This window comes from Phaseolus vulgaris, chromosome 6 (assembly GCF_000499845.2).
Source record: "Phaseolus vulgaris cultivar G19833 chromosome 6, P. vulgaris v2.0, whole genome shotgun sequence".
In the NCBI taxonomy this organism is placed as follows: domain Eukaryota; kingdom Viridiplantae; phylum Streptophyta; class Magnoliopsida; order Fabales; family Fabaceae; genus Phaseolus; species Phaseolus vulgaris.
Window position 1 is genome coordinate 16,077,280 of NC_023754.2, and position 22,946 is coordinate 16,100,225.

General features: G+C 30.4%; 1 protein-coding gene and 1 pseudogene across 1 annotated transcript; both read left to right on the forward strand.

The window, feature by feature from the left end:
* Positions 1-1,161: 1,161 nt before the first annotated feature.
* Positions 1,162-6,019, forward strand: LOC137833459 (uncharacterized). The gene is made up of 11 exons (XM_068641807.1): positions 1,162-1,320; positions 1,417-1,608; positions 1,712-1,848; positions 1,921-2,026; positions 2,120-2,124; positions 2,277-2,409; positions 2,486-2,640; positions 2,832-2,952; positions 3,037-3,159; positions 5,660-5,737; positions 5,813-6,019. Exons 1-11 carry the CDS (start codon positions 1,162-1,164, stop codon positions 6,017-6,019), a joined length of 1,416 nt encoding a protein of 471 aa, XP_068497908.1.
* Positions 6,020-16,099: 10,080 nt separating this feature from the next.
* On the forward strand, positions 16,100-19,995 carry LOC137833141 (uncharacterized; annotated as a pseudogene).
* Positions 19,996-22,946: the final 2,951 nt, after the last annotated feature.

The window sequence follows — 22,946 nt, forward strand, 5'->3', positions numbered from 1 at the left end:
CGGTCTGCCCAGCAAAATGTTATAAGCAGAATTGGCGTTAACGACGAGGTACCGAATGCTCTCTGTTCGGGAGGCCTCTCCGTCCGTGAACGTAGTCCTCAACTCCAGGTACCCCCGGACCTCTATCTGGTTATCCCCGAACCCATACAAACATCCCGTATAGGGACTCAGTAGATCGGGGGACAGCCGTAACTTATTAAAAGTCGACAGAAACATGACGTCTGCCGAGCTTCCTTAATCAACAAGCACTCGGTGGACCTTTCTTCCAGCCGTGACGACCGAGATGACAACGGGATCGTTGTCATGGAGCACCACATCTCGGAGATCCCTTCTTGTGAACACAATATCTGACTCCCAGGGCTCCCCCGAGAGCCTCTCTTCGATTGAATTTACCCCCCTCGCGTATTTCTTCCGCTGGGAGGCGGTGGGTCCTCCGCCGGAAAAACCTCCAGCAATGGTGTGGACCTCGCCAAGCACAGGCATCTCGTGTGCTGGCTCATCCGCCGGCGACGGCAGGGTGGCGGTCGTGGTGGACTCTGCGACATAATCTTTCAAAAACCCAGTCCTCACCAGCTCATCTAGCTGGTAGCCCAACGACAGGCAATTATCAATTTGGTGCCCGAAAACCTCGTGAAATTCGCACCAAGAGTCTTTACGGGGCCCTAGCACCTTGTCGGTCTTCGCCGGTCGCCTCAGCCTCTCGGCTATGTTGGGCACGGCGATCAAATCCTTCAACTCGACTACAAAGTTGTACCTCGCCGGTCTTGCTCTTTCTCTGGTGGGGCGTTCGCCTCCTGCGGGGCCCCGAGGCTGGGGCTTTCTGGCCTCGTAGGGGCGTCTCGCCTCTGGCTTCTTTCTCCCCGTCGTGGTCTCATTGACTCTGACGGGTTGAACTCGCGCCGGTCCCCTTGGGCGTGAGGGCACGGTACTAGTGCGCTTCACACATACCTCCCCTTCCGAAGCGATATGCTCCACCGCCCTACGCCGTAATTCTGCGAAAGTCCTAGGTCGATTGCGGATATTGTAAATTTGTTTTTTTGATATTTTTGAAAATAATTCTGTATCACCTCCTCAGTATATATATACGTATATGGGTATTTTTGTGTTTCACATTGACCATTGCATTCTACATTTTCCTTTTACTCAAAGGTCACCCTTATAATGTCTGTGTCAAGACAAAATACAAATTGTGTGAAAGATGTTAATCCACAAAGTGAAAATTGGATCCTGATAGCAAGGGTTATATGTTTGTGGTTTGTTTCTGATTTTATGAAAACAAAGTTTCCATTCTCCATGGAAATGGTCATACAAGACAAAGATGTAAAATACTTTATCATTTTCTTTCATATTTTTTTTTGTATTACAGTTTAATGTAATTTTTATTAATCATGCTTAATGTTTGTTGCTATCTTTTAGGGTGATAGAATTCATGTTTCCGTTAGAAGAACTCTAATTTATAAATTTCAAAATGATATTTTTGAGGATAAAGTTTATTCCTTCAATTTCTTTAGTGTGTCTACTAATTCAGGATCTTATCGCACTACCTGTCACCAATACAAAATCAATTTTCAGTTTGGAACCAAAGTAACCTCTGTTGGTAATGATCTGGTCTCATGTCCAAAACCTCATTACACACCAATTTTTGTGTTAAAGGCGCCTGGTTTTGATACAGACTACTTAGTCGGTTAGTAATATTCTTTTACTTGAACAGATTTCTTTGGACATGTTTTTAAATGAATATGTTTTTACAGATGTTATTGGAATATTAACTGGTATGGGAACTGAAAGAGAGCTGAATAGATCAGGGTCAACAATTAAGTTAAATGTGATTTCTATTGAAGCTGATGGGTAAGCTAATATTTTGTACCATAACGAATCCAAAATATTTGTTCTTACAATTGTAATTTTAACTTACAACAGCTACCATATTGAGTGTACTTTATTTGGTAACTATGTTGATGAGCTCAATGCATTTCTGTCATCTGGAGAGCTGGAAAATATTGTCATCAGTGTGCATTTTGCTAAAGTAAAAATTTTCAAAGGTATGTGAAGTGATGAATTTCTAATTTATTTAAATTTTTTTATTTGATTATTTTATTTACATTATATTTTAATGTAGACAAGGTTTTTATACAAAAATGCTTGGACTGTACGAAAATAATATATAATGATAAGTCCAAAGATGCAACCGAACTCAAGAAAATGTTAGTTTAATATATTATTTTTCGATAATTAAAATGTATGAACCTTTCTAACTACAACTTTTACATGTGTAGGATGATTGAAAGTACAGATTCTCCTACACAGGGACTCAGTCAATTGTGTGACTCTGGAAAACAGAATGTTGAGGATGAATTCATCAGCTTCATTCATAGAAATACTATTCAAGGCCCAAAAGATTGCAAAGAGGTATTACTAATATTTTTTAACAGTTTATTGAAATGGATTATTAATATTTTAAGATCATTTTTTTTTCTTTTTACAGGAAAGCACTTTTGTTATCTTAGCTACAATAAAACATATTGTGGCTGATGTCAATTGGTGGTACAGAGCTTGCTTATGCGGTAAAGTTGTTTACCCTGATTCCAAAATGTTTTTTTGTGAGAAATGTAACAAACATGTTATCAAAGTCCAACAGAGGTAGTGTTTGTACTTGCTTGAATTTATTTTTAATTACATATTACATATTTCTTAATACTTATTACTTATTATATTATTATATTAATTATTTTTTACTAATTTTAATTAATAATTTGTTAATAATTAACTATTAATTATATTCGTTAAATTATAGATAAAATTTGTTAACCTTTATGTATTTTATATTTCAGGTATAAGCTGAAGCTGCGAGTGATTGATGAAACGGATTCCACGACTTTCGTTCTATTTGACAGGGATGCCACTACACTTATCAATAAATCTTGCACCGAATTATTTGAAACTCATGATAAGGTAAATTATTGAACCATGCATTTGTTTATTTATGCATATAAGAAAAGGTTATTATATTAACTGATATTTTTTTTTAATATTTAGAATGGTGATTCTAGTGTACTACCAAAAGACTTTGATCTTTTGATTAACAAAGTTGTGTTGTTTAAAGTTGGTTGTGTTAAAGATCAATCTCTTAGGTTTGATCAATCATTTCGTGTCAAAAAAGTTTGTATTGATGATAGTACTAAACAAAGGTGTTCCGTCCTGTTGACCGGGACGTCTTCGTGCGTGGCCTCAATCGTCAGCTAAGGACTCCTTCCCACTGAATGCCTGCAAATTCCCTGCAAAAAGAGGGCAAAGTGGCGCCCTAGCGGCCGTTTGCACTCCGACGCTCAAGTCAGCCAGCAAGAAACACCAAGAAAACTGTCCACCCACGTATCTGAGCACCGCGTGTGGCACTCTGAAGGGTGGCAAAGGAACTGTGTATATGTGTGTGTGTGTGTTGTCCCCTTCAGGCAAAAATATTCTCCAGTCACTTGTACGTAATCCTCAAGCACGGGCAAGCAACCAGAGAGTTTCTCCTAAATTTGTCGAAGGTTCCAACCCTTTTTCCGACATTCCCAGCGCTATTTAAACTGCCCCAGCATTTAAAGCGCCTTAAAGCGCTTTTAATCTCAAACGTAACGCACTCATTAAAGCGCTTAATTACGAAACGTAGCGCATTTAAGACGTTGAAACGCTCGGGAGCCCTAATAGTACCTGAATGCTCGAAAGGGAAACTGTATTGAATATCTTTAATTACCTGGCACCTGACTAGAGGGTGTTTCTATTCTGGCATGGCTGTCGTACACGTGGAGGGCCTCACGACGCCATGACCCCATCTGGGGGCGTTTCTGCCCACCTGGGGACGTCTCTACGTGTGAGCCCTCCTGCTTGGGAGTGCTACTGCGCTAGGGGTGGCTTTTTGGGTGCCAACTCATGCCCCCAAGTATCTAGCCACTTACTCTGAGAGCGTATCTGCCTTCCTCTCGCACCCTGCACCCGGTTATCCTGGGCGTGACCTTCCTCTTGGGTCGTATCTGTCCCGAAGGCGTCTCTGGGGCGGCAGGGGTACTTCACGAGTCAGGCTGCCCTTTACTGGTACTATCACTATGGCCTTGAAGCCACATTTTCCTTCTCTTTATCACTTTCCCGAGATATCGGGTCCTGAGGCTTTCCCACGGCGTCGCTCCCTCCATGGTCTTTCCTACCCATGGGTATCGGGGAACCACACCGTGATTGCCTTGCTTTTACCCTGTTTAATCTGGCGACGCCCTCACCTGGGCGACGCCTTCACCTAGGCGACGCCTTCACCTAGGCGACGCCTTCGCCTAGGCGACGCCTCCTCTTGGCGTCTCTACATCTGGGCGACACCTCGAGCTGACTTTGACTTTCCAGTCGTTGACTTTGACCTTGATGATGACTTTTTACGGCAAGTGCACCGCGTTTGTCAGAAGTAATAATTGTCCCTAAGGACGGATATCGATCCCACAAAGAACAGTGAATCATTGAGTACAATATTCGCTAAATATAACAACAGAACAATAAAAAAGAGTGTGAAGTGATTATGTTGGCATTGATCAATAAGAAAACAAACAAAGAATTAGTTGCTTCAATTGGAAAAATTGGGATTAAGTTTCATCTCTCTCACTCTCATGTATTTTGATTAGCATGTTAATATTAAGTTCTTTAATTGAAATTGATGCCCGTATAAAAATCATTTATATCGATTCCTCGCATATAAAATCCTTAAGAATGTTCCCTAACTATCGATCCCTCGCATACTTATAAGAACAACTTAGAACGAAGCTCAGACGTTTAATAGCAATTAACATTTCAAGTCTATTCCTAACACTCAAATATGTTAAGTATTGTTGTTTAGGTCCGAATCCTAAAAATACCTCCCGGTCAGATTTAAGATTCTCAATTTGTCACGGAGAATTAAAAGTAAAACAACAATACCAATAATCAATCAAGAACTGAATATTAATATATAAAATATCACCTCAATACATAAGAGTTTGAGCAGATTACTCCCAATCCCAAAGGGTAGAATTAGCCACGCATACTTCTATCACCTTCCATTCTCCCAATTGGGTTACAATTCACTCTATGGTGTTTTCCTCTCAATCTAGCACCCTAAGGTTGAGCCTCTAGCCCTCTATTTATCCTAGTTTTCTAGGGTTAGGTTGTTTATTGTGTCGCGCTAATGGGCTAAATGATAAAACATAAAAAAAAGGCCCAATCTTTCTTTGCATCTTTTCCATTCTGGGACCTTCTATCTTTATCTTTTTAGCTCAAATCATTCATCTTTAATCCAAATCTCCAATCTTCCTTAGAAATCTGCAATTAACACCAACTTTGGGAATAAAATACTCTTATTCAAATAAAGATCATAAAAAATGTAAAAAGGTATAAATTCATAAATTAGGGATTATTTTATATGTAAATTAGCAATAAATCCTCATAAGTGCCTATATTTTAATATGAAATATTACTGAAATTAGACACTTATCACTTGACTTAGTCAACGCCCTGATACGGGACGGTACAAAAGGTTTTGTGAAGGTCGTGTTGAAAATGTGGTATGTTTCCTAATTTGAGTGTATTCTTACTTACATTTTACCCTTAAATTGGTTATTTATACTGTTTTTACTTAATTTAATTTAGTTATCATTTTGTGAAGGAACTTCATTCTCAGAAGAAAAGACTGTGTACTATTAAAGATGTCCAACAGGATGAGTCTTCTGTACCACTTTCTCAGGTAATTATCATTTAAAGTATTAACTTAAAAAAGTGAATAAATTAATCTTACTAATATGTTTTGCTATCATCACAGGATTTATTTAATAAATTCTCCACTGAAGCTGCTGAATTACAATCTAAAACTATTGATTTAGGCAGCGATAGTGTGTTATGTACTGCTACTGAATTTGTTGCTCCACGGGTTACAAGAGATTTTGCTTCACCTGCTCACACACCTGATGATGATATCCCACTGAGGATATTAAGGAAAAATATCAAGATCGAAAAGGGAGTAGTATAATTTCATACTGTTTCTCTAACGTTTTGTAACTTGAATGATCTATTTTCATGTATTGTAGACTTTTTTTAATTTCTATGTAGAACATATTATGATGTATTAGTACAATTCTATTTTTAAATCTCTTTATGTAATATTGTTGGTTTCATATGTTGACATTATCTTTGAGTTACGTACTGACTTTATAGTTCATTTTGAAGTTATTATATTTTGTTTTTTTTTCAATTTTATGTCTACATTTTAATTTATTTAATGAGTTTGTTTTTGTGTAATTCATATTATTGCATACTTTTTGTAACTCTATTTTGTAACAATGGTTCTTTCATTAAATATCAGAATCGTAATGGTAAGTCCCTCAACTTTTACTTTTTCTTTAATTCATAAATTTATATAGAATTATATAATATTTTATTAATTATAATTTGTGTTTTTTTGTGAAGGTTATTGAAATATTGTTTTCCTTTCCCAAGTATTTTTTTTCCTTTATTACAGGTATTGTTTTCCTTTATTACAGTTATTGTGTTTTCGTCAATTCATTTTTTATACCTAATATCTTAGTATGTGATAAAAAAAATCTTTGTGTAATGATATGTTTTTCCTTACGAGAAAGATTTTTTTAAAAAAAAATTCCTCTTACACTCAACCTTCAAGGATTCAAACGGATATAGAGGATAGCATTAACTACGTGTCAGAGCAATTAATGGATCACTTCATTTTTAAATTTTTATTTTTGCATAAACTGTCCCTTCAGTATCTTTTACACTTTTTTCAACGTATTCATTTCATCTTCCAAGACTAATTAATTAAAAATTACGGATAGAAGTAATAATTACAGAAGTTAAGAATATTATATTTTAAATTCAATATGAAATTATATTTTCAATTTTAAATTTTAATTACAGGTATGTTATTTAATGTTAGAGGTTAGGGTTTAAGTATTTAATTTAAATATATGTATATATATATAATGATATATTAATAATAATATATAACATATATAATATATTATTTATTATGTTTAATATATTTTATATTATATTTATTTTATACTTATGTATATATTTATTTATTTATTTAGTTATAATATATATATATATATATATAATACAGTTTATGTTCACTATTTTAATTTATTATTATATAATGCTAATTAATTATACGTATCATTAATATTCTTTTTATTTATCTATTGAAATAGTTGTATTTTTATTAATTATTATTTATTATTTTGTTAATAACTTATTTAAACTGAAAAAACCCTGTTATAATAGGCAATGTAAAATGAAAACGTCAAAGAATAATAACAGGTAACAACTCACCTACTATGCTTTTTAAAGTTTTGTCTTTTCATATTTATTTTTCTTTACTTTAATATTATTTATTTATTTATTTATTAATTATGAATATTTTTTCTTAATTTATTTTAATATCATTATTAGATTTTAATTATTTTATTATTATTTAATTTAGTAACTGAAAAGACATGTTGCTTCAGAGAAAATTTAGCGTGGATTTGTGACTGAAAATGTATGATTCCTATATATAAGTAATGTAGGGCTTTTTATTACTCACAAACCTATTGTTATTACTCTTCTCTACTTCTTCCCTACTTCCATTATCCTCATATTTCTTTTTCTCATTGTCATGGTTGTCATTCCTGAAGAGATCGTAAAACTTTCTGCTAAAGGTTTATTTACAACAGTTAACATTCGTGGGGAGGTATGTTTTTGGTTCTGAAATTCCTTACTTTTCATAGTTTTTTCAGTTCTTTGAGTATTTTTATGGTTTTAAAATGGATAGAATGGACACGTGGATCGTGCATTCGCCATCGAGTTTGAAAATGAACTGGAGGAGGAATGGACCCTCAGCGATAGTCAAGGCAATATTCATATAGTATATTATAACAAAGATATACTTTGTCCCAAATTGTGTATGGATGGTCCCGTCTGAGTGATTTTTATGGGTTTAAAGGTGAACACAATATATTGTTTCGTTATGTGGGTAATAACTCCTTCAATATAACTGTTTTTATGGGGGAGTTATGTGAAATGATTATAAGAAAATTTCTGAAGGAAGTTGAAGAGAGGTTGCCGCTCAACAATGGCCCCTTTATACATTTTGGCTTAAAGTTGAGTTCAAAACAGGTCTTTGGAGGATATGTGATAAGTTTACCATCCTTTCTTTTTAAATGGATATTGATATATTCTATTTCTTTTATTAACTAATTATTAACTAATATTTTCGTTATTGTTTAAGGATCTGCCTTCTCCTTTTGCTGAATATGTTCGTAGAGGGAAGTTCGAGAAGGTTAATCTACATGGATGGCTACAAGATGTGGAATGCACCATTTTCAAGTCCAGGTTTCCTTCCAGAAGCGTTACACTCTGTAGTGGGTGGAAACAATTTTGTCGTCTTCATTATATTCGTGAAGATGACAAAATTATATTTGAATGTTATAACAAGAAGCCCTCTTCTGATATCAGGATTCTACTACTGATGACATGTCACTACAAAAGACTTAGTGCTTAGGATAATCAGTTATTGTTTTGAACTATATTAGTTTGTTTAAGTTAATTTATTTTTGCAAGTATTGCTTCGTTTTGTTGGGAAGTATCCAGTTTCCACTTTGAGGAAACAAGAACAGTTTATTTTGTTTACTCTTTATTTTTATTTGATTGTGGTTCTGTTTAATTAGCTCATCTTATTTCTTTGTATTTGTTGTTTAGTGTTCCAATATTTTCAATATGTATATATATGCTTTTAATTTTTCATTTCTTATCTAGCATATTAATAATGTGTTGGCATTTCTAAATATGCTCAATGCTATAAGAATTGCCAGTATATTAAAAAAATCATAAGCCTGTTTTAGATTGTGGAATGCATGCATATTAATTGGATTTTCTATACATTGTTTATGTTTATGTTTATATTGTTCATTATTAATTATTAGTTTATTAGTTTATTAGTTATTGATGTATTAACTATTTTTTTTTTATCTCGAAACCTTTTGATGTACATGTGTTTGTTTTTCTGTATCATTTTTCTAATTTTTAGAAATTTTTATGAGTACTATTTCATTTTAAAAATATTTCTTATATATTTCTGGAGGTGACTTCATAGTTCAATATGAATTTGCCTACAATCTGTTTCTATTGGAAGAAACATACATTTTTTTATTTACAAGGACTTGATTTGGTATAATGTAATAAATTATACTTTTACTTGCACTAATTATTTTGGAGTATTTTTTTTACAGGTTGAACTTAAAGAAGGAAGTTGGTCTTTAATACTTCATTTTTCATGTATATATCTTATGGGAACATAGTATAAGAAATCGTTTTATTTAATTTAAATTAGTTTAAATTATTGTAATGTATTGTAATTTACAAGTTATTGTAAAATTGTGTAATTTTTTTTGTATTATATTTAATTTAATTAAATTAAATTTAAACTTCTCAATTTCACTATTTCTATATTTCTATATTCCTCACTTTCACAATTTTTATATTTAGCTAGACTTATTATAATGTTAAAGTTCAATAAAAAAAAAGTTAAAATGTTGAATAGCATAAAAATATTATTAAGAAAAATTAAAATACCCGAAGAAAGGAAATATATATTATTTTCAAATAAAAAAAAGTTGTATAAAGTAATATTTAAGACTTCGCAAACTTTCAAGTAATCATTAGTTCCACACTGAGTACAAATTTCAGAGTTAAATTAAAAATAAAAAATAAAAATAAATAAATAAATATAATATTAGTGCAAATTCAAAATGACTTAATAACACAATTTTCACTGTAGATCATTAACAAAATGACTGAAGAAGTTTCTGGAAAAGCACATAAAGTTGGTTCGCCTAATATTAGTTCAAACTCACTTGTCCCTTATCATCTTCATCTTCTTCGACATTCATAAGCCAACTGATATCTATTTTTTACATTTTAGAAACAACCTTTGTCTCAACATCTTCTTTTTGTTCATTATATCAGATATCAGATACCAGATCTGCTCTCCATGGTCTACTATGTTTTTGCTTGGTTCTGGGAGATACAACTGAAACGCTGTAGAACGGAAAAGGTAATTAAAGCTTGGATCTTTTTCATTCTAACTATAAATATTAATTAAAGGTGCATGCATTTCATAAAAAAAATGTTTTTATATATATAATATTTCTGTATTCTTAAGCTTTAAGACATAATAACTCTTTCTCTTCTACTTTGATTTCCCAATATAGAACTTGGTAACCATAGGCACTGTAGAGGTATCCATGGAATGGAAAAGGTAATTAAAGTTTGGATCTTTTTTCATCCTAACCCTAAATATTGATTAAAGTTTCCATTTTTAAATGTTTTAAGTTCACAGATTTAAGGTATATACATTTCATAAAAAAAAAGTGCTTATAATAATCATTTTAAGTTCTGTTTTAGTGAAATTAGTAAATACAAAATGAGGATATCTGTTTTGGCGGTATACATATACTACATGTTCTTGCATGCTGTGTATTATTTCAAATATATCCAATGCAAGGATTCCTTTTTTTTGTTAAACAGAAAAGCTGTTCTACAATGGTGCAAAAGAAAGTTAGTCAAAGTTCCTTTTTTTTGCTTAATAGGGTTGTCAGATCAGGGTATATTTTTTTAAATTGATGTACTTTATGTTTCTGTTTTTGGAGGTTGTTTCGTTCTTCTGTGGTTTAAGAGATGATTGTTCCTAGATAAATGTCCGTCCAGATATATTACTATATTTAATATTTACTATATATATTATTATATATACAATCTAATAAATTTATTTCCTGCAGGTTTCCTGTTTCAAAAGTCAACCAACAATTCATTAATGAGAATGCTTAAAGTAGAACGTTGTTCTTTTGCACTGGAATAGGAATTTGTTTTCATATCTTAAAAGTTAAGTTCCCCTTTTTCACAACAACTTCTAGACATGCATTGCATGACCTTTCTTCATTGAACATTGATACTACCTAAATTTGTAAATGTTTTTATTGTTCTTATTATTTGATTTTTTAAGAACATTACATTTCGAAGTTTGATTGTTTATTATGCAAAATAAAGAAAAATTGTTCAAGTTTTATCCCTTTTCAAAGGTAAATTTTTGGTTTAACATTTTTAAGTATTAAATATCATTATTATACAATTATATATAAATAGATATGATTATTATATAAAAATATTACACCTTTTTTCAATATTTTAATATTTAATTAATAACTGTATTATGCAAAGTAATAACATAAAAGGGAGTCCCATGCGTGACCATATACCGTCAAAATTGGCGCCAAACAAAGCTACCGTGAACAATATATTTTACACACTTACTCTTGAAAACAGTACATACTTTTATGGCTGAAAATATTTGTTCTTACTACAATACTCCTGAAGTTCAGTCATTCAACTTTCAATAGTTATGGAGCAACTGAAGCAAAATATTAATAGAAGAAATAGGATTGTTAGCCTTTCTCAAACAAATTCTAATGCATCGGGTATAACAACTACAATGTATATTTATAGTTTTAAGTGTCATATATACATACATATAGATATAGATATAGATATAGATATATATTTCAAAATTATTTTCAGAAAACAATTTCATAGTCTATTATGATGTATATATAATCAACCCTCGGGCCAATTTATGGTAAAAATATATATAAAAAAATAAATGGTATGTTATAGTTCTTAATAGATTTTTTGTTTGTTTATGATTTGACCTATTTTTTTAAATGATTTTTATTTTTCAGAGAATCAAAATTCAAACACAACATGCATATCTGAATCCAGCAATGGTAAGCATAACTTTAAGTATATTGTTTACTTCAAAGTACTCTATGTTATTTATTTATGATTTTCTTTGTAATTTCTTTTTACTTTTTTAGTTCTCGCAGCTGATAATGGAAAATATGGCAGAAGAAAAAGAAAAAATATATTGTATGAATTGTGAAGCGGAAAAGTCAAAACAACAGGTAGTGAACATAATTACCTTTTTTTTATCATTAATAATACTAAATGTCAAAATTTATCCATGTATTTTTATTTTGAAACATGTTAATCAAAATGCAATACACTTAACTCATAATTCTATGAACTTAATTTTACTGGTATCTAATTTTTTTATTATATATATTTAAAAATTAGGTTCATAAAAGAAGTTAATAATTAGTTATGATGTAAGAGTGAATGAACTTTCAACACAATTTATGGTAAAAATATATAAAAAAAATAGATCGTATGTTATAGTTTTTAACAAATTATTATTTTACATGGGTTTTATTTTCTAGAGAATCAAAATCCAAACACAACATGCATATCTGATTCCAACAATGGTAAGTATAACTTTAAGAATATTCTTTACTTCAAAAGTACTTTATCCTATTTATATATGATTTTCGTTGTAATTTTTTATTTATTTTAGTTCTCGATGCTGATAATGGAAAATATAACAGAAGAAAAAGAATAAATATATTATATGAACTGCGCAGCAAAGAAGTTAAAACAACAGGTAGTGAAACCTAAGTACCTTCTTTTTATATAAAGTTAGATTTAAATTTATATTTAAAATATAATTAACATTATTTGTCATCCCTTTACCTTATTTATCACTCATTCTGACTTATTGTTGTAGGTGGAAGTACTCCTAACTCATGTGAAGATCTTGGTTCTTCAGTATCACGAATTATGATAACAAATATCCCTGTTATGAGAAGTTTACTCCCAACAATCAATTAATGCATTCAGCAACCAAAGTATTGTCATCAATGAGTACTGTTAGTAATGTAGAATTGCTTCAAGGTTAGTGAAAACGTATTATAAATTTTATTCATTACAATTTAAACTAATACTACATCAATAAACATTTGAATTTTTATATATACTTTTTTTGTGGAATCAATTTTTTTTTTATATTAATCAGATGTTGCCAAATCTGCAAGGGTAGAGGGAGAAAACTTCATTTATGATCAGCGAGAAAAGGTTGATCAAACAAGAGGTAATAACAATGACATTTTATTTCATTTAACTCTCGCAATATGTCATTCAATGAAATTTGTAATTATATTACTAAAGTCAAATCTTATGCCTAATTTATTTTTTTGTAGGTCAAACTATTGTGAACTCAAGTAAGAAATTTTTGTGTCAAACTTCTCAAAATACAAGCATAAATGATTCTATCTGTGCAAAACTGACTCCTGACAATGAATTCTACACAATGCATTCAATTCCAAAAGTATTGTCATCAATGACTACAGTTAGTAATGAAGAATTTGGGCTTACAGTGAAACTTCATGGTTAGTTCTAATGGATCATTCAACTGTTTTGATTACAATTATAATATTATTACAAATATACAGACAGATTAGATTTATTAAGTATAGTACTAATTTATGTTTTACTATATTTTTTCTAAATCAGCTGAAATCATTAAGTAGTAATAATTACCGTATATATATATGGTTAAAACACACTGAAATGCTAAAGTTCTTCAAATCATTGTTCAAAGATTAAATTTAATGTAAAATAATTTATTAGTTCTTATATACTGATGTTAATTTATTTATCTTATTCGATCACTCATTGAAAGTTTTTGTTGTAGGTCAAAGTACTCTTAAATCAAGTCAGGATTTTGCTTCTCAGACATCTGGAATTACAGGCTCAAATTTCCTTTCTTCTCATAACCTTACTCCTAAAAATGACTTAAACATGATGAATTCTACTACCAAAGCAGTGTCATCGATGCAAACAATTACTCATGGAGACATTACCCTCACTCAACTTCCTCATGGTTAGTTTACGATCCATGATTCGTTATATTTGATTACAATATCTAGCAATAGCACATTAGAATTTTATTTCTTTATTTTTTTTAAAAAAATATTTTTTTTCTTTGTATTTGTGCACATTTTGGTAAAGCTGCAAAAGGGTGATCAAGCTAGAGGTAGTAGAAATATAAATTGAATGAAAATTCATTTAATGAAAGACACTTTTTTAACCTAAATCATTGTGTTTCGCAATCAGTGACCCCTAAGAATCATTTGAACGTGATGGATGCAACTTCTCAATCATTGTCATGTTTACAAACAATTTGTACTACCCCTAAATTTCAAGGTTAGTTCAGGAAACCAATGTAAATTATTTTTCATTGATCTTTTTTGTCAATTAAATTTCAAAATCATACTCATGTTTTAGTACTAATTAATTGTTGCTTTGGAACATATTTTCTCTAGGTAATTCAGTTGCAGGGAGTTTAGGGTATGTATTTAGTAACACACTAAACTTACATAACAAGTCCGGTACACACAGTGTTGAAATCATTGAATAAGTGACTCAGAGATTGAATTTTGACGAAGATATCCAAAATGAAGAAAATAATGGTACTAAAAATTGTTAATTTATAATTCTTTTTTTTTTAATTTTGTAACAACCACTTTCTTTTATTATTTTTTGTTTCAGATGACACGAGTCAAGTTTATACTTCTGAATTATATTCAAAAGCTAAAAATGAAGGTGCATATCTTTAACTCTAACTTCTTCACTTCTTCATGCAAACTAAATCAATTTATATCAGAAAACTAATAGATCACCTATCTTTATTTTCTGAAAATAGCTACTGTTGAATTTGGACAACCTACTATTCAATGTGAATACTGCTTGGGCGAGGTTTGGTATGAAGAAAGATCTCAGAAATCTAAGACTTAGTTAACGTTGATTTTTCTATTTGTTGTCAAAAGGGAAAAGTACAACTCCCTTTCTTACAAGAACCTCCTAAATTGCTGTTAGATTTATTAAATGGGAAAGATAGTCGAAGTCAACACTATCTACAAAATATTAGAAGTTACAATAGTATATTTTCATTTACTTCAATTGGAGGGAATATTCATTCTTCGATAAATGATGGATATGGCCCTCCTCAATTTATTCTGCAAGGACAAAACTATCATAGGATTGGAAGCTTGTTCCCCAATAATGGATCATCTCCTAAGTTTGCACAACTTTACATATATTTGATGAGCATATATTTATTCACACACAATAGCCTTAATCATAGATTATTGGACTATAATAATAAATAAATTCATTGTTTTAATTAATATTCATATAATTGGGTTTATTTGGGCCTTAACTATTATCTTTGGTAACTTTTGTGTTTTTAGGGTAAATTATCTGAAGCATCTACCTTTGTGAATGGGCCAAACATGCAGTAAATTCCCCATTGAGTTCTGAGGTTTTGATCAATAAAAGTTTCTATTTTTAATTCTCTATAGCAGTTGTTTTTATTGTCTAATCTCCTGGAAAACTAGTTTTTGTGAGAGGTTGTACTTGAACGCATGATTGAGAGTCTTCCTTGTCTTAAACTTTGGTTTCTTAGTTAGTTCGCATTGTTCTAATTAATTTCTTGGGCGCATGATTCAAGAGTGAGGAGGCAAGCATTCCCATGGAGTATACGCATGGAACAAAGTGAGTTTGGATTAAACCAGTAGACGCATGCTTTACTGGTGAGTTTCAGTTGAATCAGATCGGCGCATGTTCAATCTGGTTTAGCTCTGTTGGAGGATTGAGAAAAGATTAATCTTTAGAGAACCTGTGAAGAATTCAATGGTGGAAGAACTTGGGATCAACCGCTTTTTATTTGCTATTTTAATCTCTTTTATATTTTCTGCACAACTATCTCAAACCCCCTTTTTATCTTTATTGTTATTGCTAACTTTTATTGTTTGCAGATAGATTTTAAACCCTGATCAACTGATTTTACTATTGGATTCGTTGGGAGACGACTTGGGGACATTTGTCCACAATTATACTCTCATCTCTCTAGTGTTAGACAAGTCTACGCTAGAATCATATTAATTTGACAGCAAAACGACAGCTATCAATATGACACTCAAAATGAAGTGTCAAATAGATTATCTCACTTTGGGTATGTGTTATATTTAGTTACTTTAATGACTTACTTTCTATTTAATGGATTAATTCAAAGATCATTTTTAATGATATATTTTTAAAAATTGCATGTAGGTCAAAAGTGAAAAATGTGAAGTTTGACAAATCCTTGATTGAAGATCTTACCAAGATGATTGATGACAACAATGTTTTGGCAAAAACTTTTAGAAGAGTAAGAGATTTTGTACATGATGATGTAAATTCAGATTTTGCATTGAGGTTATTTAGACACCGATGCAAAGATCCAAGAGTGTACAATACCCCTACAACAGATGAGATAGATGCATTAATTGTGGGTGATATGAGCAACATGGATGTAGGGCGAGATATCATAGTGAAAAAAAATTCAGGACAAATGTATAGACTCCATAAAACACATACAACCTTTATTCCATTACAATATCCATTAATATTCCCCTTTGGAGAGGATGGGTATCAAGAACATATTCCAATACAGAATTCTGGAAGTAACAACAGAGAACGTAAGAGAAGTCGTATTTCATTAAGGGAATTTATTGAATTTAGAATTCAAGAAAGAAATGTGGAGTTTGGGAATATAGTCCATTCACGTCGATTGTTTCAACAATTTTTGGTTGATGCATATACAATGGTTGAAGCTCAAAGATTGTCGTTTATAAGGCTAAACCAAAAAACAATTTGTTGTGATATTTTGCAAGGCGTACAAGAAGCGATGAATCGAGGAGAAACAAATTCTTCTGCAATTGGAAAGCGTATAGTTTTACCTTCATCTTTTACAGGAGGAATGAGATATATGTTCAAAAATTTCCAAGATGCTATGGCCATTTGCAAAACATTTGTATATCCGGATTTATTTATCACTATTACCTGCAACGTAAATTGGTCAGAAATACGTGACTTTCTTACTTCAAAAGGATTAACTGTTGTTGATAGGCCAGACATTGTTTGTAGAGTTTTCAAGATGAAATTATATCAAATGATGATTGACTTCAAAAAACATGACTATTTTGGAAAAGTTAATGCAGGTAATCCACATTAACCTATATTTAACAGTTTCTTTGCTATATTATTATGTATTACATTTTGAAGATTTTTTTTCATATTCTTTTAGGTATGTACATTGTGGAATTTCAAAAAAGGGGTTTACCTCATGCCCACATACTACTGTGGTTGGATGGAGAGAATAAGTTAAGAAATCGAACAGATATTGATGGAGTCATTTCTGCAGAATTACCCGATGCAATTTTATATCCTAAATTGTTGAAGGCAGTGACAACCTACATGATACATGGCCCTTGCGGGGTAAGTCGAATAAGTTCACCTTGCATGATTAATGGTAGATGTTCGAAATTTTACCCCAAGAAATTTAAACTGTTGACTACTATTGATGAGGATGGATATGCATGTTATAAACGTCAAGATAATGGAACATTCATTCTTAAAAATGGAATTAAGTTGGACAATAGAAATGTTGTGCCATATAGCCCTTTGCTACTACTGAGGTATCAAGCCCATGTTAACACAAAATATTGCAACAAATCAAATTCAATCAAACATTTATTTAAATATGTGAACAAGGGTCCAGATAGAGCCAATTTGAAAATTACTTCTGCTGATAAAGACTCTACAGAGACCCCAGTTATTGATGAAATTAAACAGTGATTGTAGATACATATCTCCACGTGAAGCTGTGTGGAGAATATTTGCCTTTGATATTCATCATAGTTGGCCTCCAATTCAACGATTAACTTTTCAACTATTGTACGAGCAACCAATTCTCTTTAAAGACAATGAAGACATTGATGAAATATTGAACTTCAATCAACATAAAACAACAATGTTTTTAGCTTGGTTTGAAGCTAATAAAATTTATCTACTGGGAAAAAATTTGACTTACTGTGAATACCCTAGATATTTTGTTTGGATGGCAAACAGAAGAGAGTGGAAGCCAAGGAAAATTGGTGTTAGTATTGGAAGGTTAACATATATTCCTGCAGGGTCAGGGGAATTATATTATCTGAGGTTATTGTTGAATTATCAAAAGGGTTGTTGTAACTATGATAATATCAAAACTGTTAATGGTTTCATTCACAAAACATATAAAGAGGCATGCTATGCAATGGGGCTATTGGCAGATGATAAAGAGTTTATTGATGCCATTATAGAGTGCAGTGACTTTGCTTCAGGAAATCAATTGAGAAGACTCTTTGTTACCCTTTTAATGATGAATACTATGTCTAGACCAGATGAAGTGTGGAACAAAACATGGAAGTTGTTATCAGATGATATTTTATACCAAAAAAGAAAGGAGTTTGTCCTACCAGGTATAATTTTTTATTTTTTTTAAATTTATAATTGTTGTATGACATATAATTTCTTTCCTAGGTCTTAGAATTGAAGATGCTCAAATTCAAAACCTTTGTCTTCTACAAGTAGAAATGTTATTAATTTCAAATGGTAAGTGTTTGAAAGATTTTCCAAGTCTGCCAGAACCTATTCATTTAGATTCTTTTATTTATCAAAATAGATTCATTATTGATGAATTGAATTATGACAAAATAGAAATGCCTGAAATGCATTGTTCTCTTTTTCAAACTCTTACTCCTGAGCAAGTGGAAGTCTATGAGAATATAATGACAGCAGTCCTGTCAGACCTTGGTGGTTTTTTTTTTCTTATATGGTTATGGGGGAATTGGAAAAACTTTCATGTGGAAAACTTTGCCCACTGGTATTAGATCAAAAGGGTTGATTGTGTTAAATATAGCTTCTAGCGGTATAGCTTCTTTGTTACTTCCAGGAGGAAAAACAGCACATTCTACCTTTTGCATTCCTTTGGTAATAAATGAAGAGTCAACCTGCAATATTCCTCAAGGAAGTCTTAGGGCCAAATTGTTGATCAAAACGAAATTAATTATATGGGATGAAGCCCCAATGATTAATAGGTTATGTTTTGAAGCCCTAGATAGAACTTTAAGGGATGTCATGAGAGCTGAAAGTGAAGAAAATGCTCTTAAACCTTTTGGTGGTAAAGTAATTGTATTGGGAAAAGACTTTCGTCAGATATTACCTGTTGTAAAAAATGGATCAAAATATGACATTGTGAAGGCAACAATAAATTACTCTAACTTATGGAAACATTGCAAAATCTTAAAACTTACAGAGAATATGAGATTAAAGAGTCACACATCAATGCAAAGTCAAACAGAAATAAAAGAGTTTGCTGATTGGATACTTCACATTGGAGATGGAGATATGGAGTTAAATGAGTTGGGACAGGGAATGATTGAAATACCAGAAGAGAATTTAATTTTAGATGTTGAACAACCTTTACTGTAGTTGGTTGAGTTTGTTTATCCCTCCTACATAAACAATGTGACATCTGATGGTTCTTTTGATGATGGTGCAATATTATGTCCAACAACAGAATGTGTGGATCAAGTGAATGAATTCATTTTATCATTAATACTAGGATCTGAAGTTACTTATTTAAGTTCAGACAGTCCTTGTGAATGTGAAGAACAAGAAAAAGCTCAAGCTGAGTGGTTTACAACTGAATTTTTAAATGAGATCAAATGCTCTGGAATTCCCAATCACTGTGTTAAATTAAAAGTCGGAGTTCCAATAATGCTTCTAAGAAATATTGATCAAGCCAATGGACTTTGCAATGGGACAAGACTACAGGTAACTCACTTGGAGAAAAATGTTATTGGTGCCAAAGTTATTACTGGGAAAAATATAGGTGATCAAATATTTATTCCGAGAATGAACTTGACTCCTTCGGAATCAGGTTTGCCATTTATGTTTCAAAGAAGGCAATTTCCAATATCTTTGTGTTTTGTCATGACAATAAATAAAAGTCAAGGTCAAACTCTGAATAAAGTTGGTCTATATCTATCCCGTCCAGTCTTTACACACGGACAATTATATGTTGCTCTTTCAAGAGTAAAATCTAAGAAAGGGTTGAAGATATTGATTTTGGATGATAATGGTATTGCCACAAATTTCACTACTAACGTGGTTTACAAAGAAATATTCGAAAATGTTTGAAGTATTAACTTACAGCCTTACATATGAGGTATGAAAATTCTTTAATTATTTGAAATATATTTTTATATCATATCTTTTTTTGTAATATATGAACAACAATTTAAGAACTAATATACACTATCTCTGATAGGTTTTTACCAATGCTTTTGTTTGACACAAATATTCATGGTCATCTGATCCTATTCTGACATATCTTTGTCAAAGTTTGTTAATTTAATTAATGTTTTACAGGAATTACTTATAAGAAGAAACAATTTTGTAACATTAAAGTTCAAAAATGATGAATCTCTAAAGCACTTCATGAGGATGCTTCTCTGAAGCACTTCATAAGATTTATTCTCTTAAGCACTTGATGAGGTATCCTTACTTAAATTATTAATTTACATAATTTATTATTACTATTACAAATTTCGTGTATCTATTTGTGTACTTAATCTATTATTCAGGCTCTTGAAAGGCAATGTGAAATTCTTGATTTATGGAGTCAAATTCTATTGAGGGCTACGGACTGGATGATCATATCTCATTCAAGATATTAAGGACAAATATCAACATTGATTGAAAAGAGTACCTTATACTTATTCTTCAAATCATATAAAACAATTTTTTAGACTTCAATACATTTATATATTATATATATAAATTTTTATTATTATCTTATTTTAATCAGTTTTTTTATTTATAACTGATATAATAAGTTTTTATCTTGAATATTTCAGGTGAGTTATTTGTTTCAAGAAACTTTACAGGTATGTATAATACCTTATACTTATTCTTCAAATCATATGTACTAATTTGTAGAACTATTTGTCAACAATTGTTACAGGAATGTAAAATTATTATTTTTTCTAAAAATCTATTATTCATGATTTTTTCATAACTTTTATCAAACTATTTTCTCTTATTGTCATCATTTTTGTGTACATTTTAACAGTTTGTTTTATTAGTAATAACAATGTGTTTTATTAATTTTTAGCGGTTTTACTATTTGGGCAGTTTTAGTTTGTATTCGTTACTCAGTACATATTATTTAATTTCTTTGTGTAATGTGTTGGTTTCATCATTGGACAATTTGTTACAGTAATTATGTTACTTTAAACAATTTTTTATTTATAAATAATATAATATAATATTTTTCTGAAAATTTTATGTAACATTGTTTATCATTAGAAACTTTACACGTATGTCAATTACATTATACTTATTCTTCAAATACATGTACTAAATTGAATAACGAATTATTATTTAAATGGTTGATAAATTGAGAATTCTTAAGAATTAGTATTTAAATGGTTGATAAATTGAGTATAATATTGTTACGACAAATTGCATCATATGTCTAACAATGATTTGTTATTTAATCATGCTCTGTTTTTATTACTTATAACTTATACCTTAAATGATTATATAAGTTACTGTGCTCATATTATATCAACATTATGGTCAACAAGATACAAGGGAGATCATTTCTTATTTTCAAGTCTTTTGTTTATTGATACATGGTTGCATTAAATAGGTATCAGAATAATTAACTCAATAATTTATTTTATTCTTTATGAGATAGAGTGTGCCCTTTGTATTTTCCTGATACACTTTTTTCAAAATTTAATTGATTTTTCCTATGCACAGTTAATGAAGCAGGTAATCATTTCATCCCAATTTCCAAATTTTAGGATTTCAAAATTTATTTTTTTACACAATAATTTATTTTAAACATTAGTTAAATTTTAACCTTTGGATTTACATGCTTATTATTATTACTAGCGGGCACACAGGCGAGAGCGCATGTGTATCTGCATTTTTTATTTTTATCATTTATATATATATATATATATATATGTTTAATATTAAAAATTTAAATAAATAATGTTATTATTTGCGCACTTATATTAACAATATAAATTTATAGTATATTATGAATAAAAAATATCATTATCATCATTATTATGTAAAATCATTATACCTTGTGTTAATTGGCTTAATCCATGCGAGTGTTCGATCATCTTTCTAAGTGTTCCATTGTTTTACAAATTTTATTCCTACTAAAGAATGTCAATTATGAATAAATTGCAAAATACATATATATATATATATGCAATATACATATATTAATAAATATCTGTTTGTGTAGATAAATGTGTAAATGCTTTGTGTTGATATCTCCATTCAACTGCAACGCCTGTATTCTCCTCATATCCTCTCTTTGTATTTTCAATCTTTGGAAAATTCAAGAATGGACAGTGCACCCACATGCATAAATAATTTTTAAAAAAAAAGAGTAAATTCACACATTGCATATCCATCTTCTATTTTATAATTGAAAAAACAATACTTACTGGTTGATTTCGTGGTTTTGGAATGATAATATAACCTATGAAAACGAAAAAAACGTTTGATGGGGATAAAAATGAAGATGAACAGAAAAAGATGCAATTGAGCAAGTCTCACTTTGCAATGTTTAATTTTGAATTTAAAAATAGTTATATCAATTATGTTAGTCTCACTTTAAGATATAAAATTAAAACTACTCACAAAAATATCTTCGATCATATATTTGTAAAATAATAAAATAAAATAAAAATATAAAGATAAAATTGAAATAAAATAAAATGTCAGTTAAGTAGGAATCCCTTTTATATATAGGTATAGAAGTATAAATAACATATATTAAAATTACATATAAAAATGTGAAAACATAAAACAATTAAATTATAAAAATAACATATTAAAGTTATATGTACTTTAATATAATAAAAATACAAAACATAAAACAATTAAATTTTAAAAATAACATATTAAAGTTATATATTTTTTAATATAATAAAGATATGCGAAAGATTCCTTTAAGAAGATTGGATTTACTTGAAATTTTAATAAAAAAAACTGTATTTACAATTATTTGTTTAAAAAAAATAAAATTTTATTTAAATAGTATCATATTTATAAAAAAA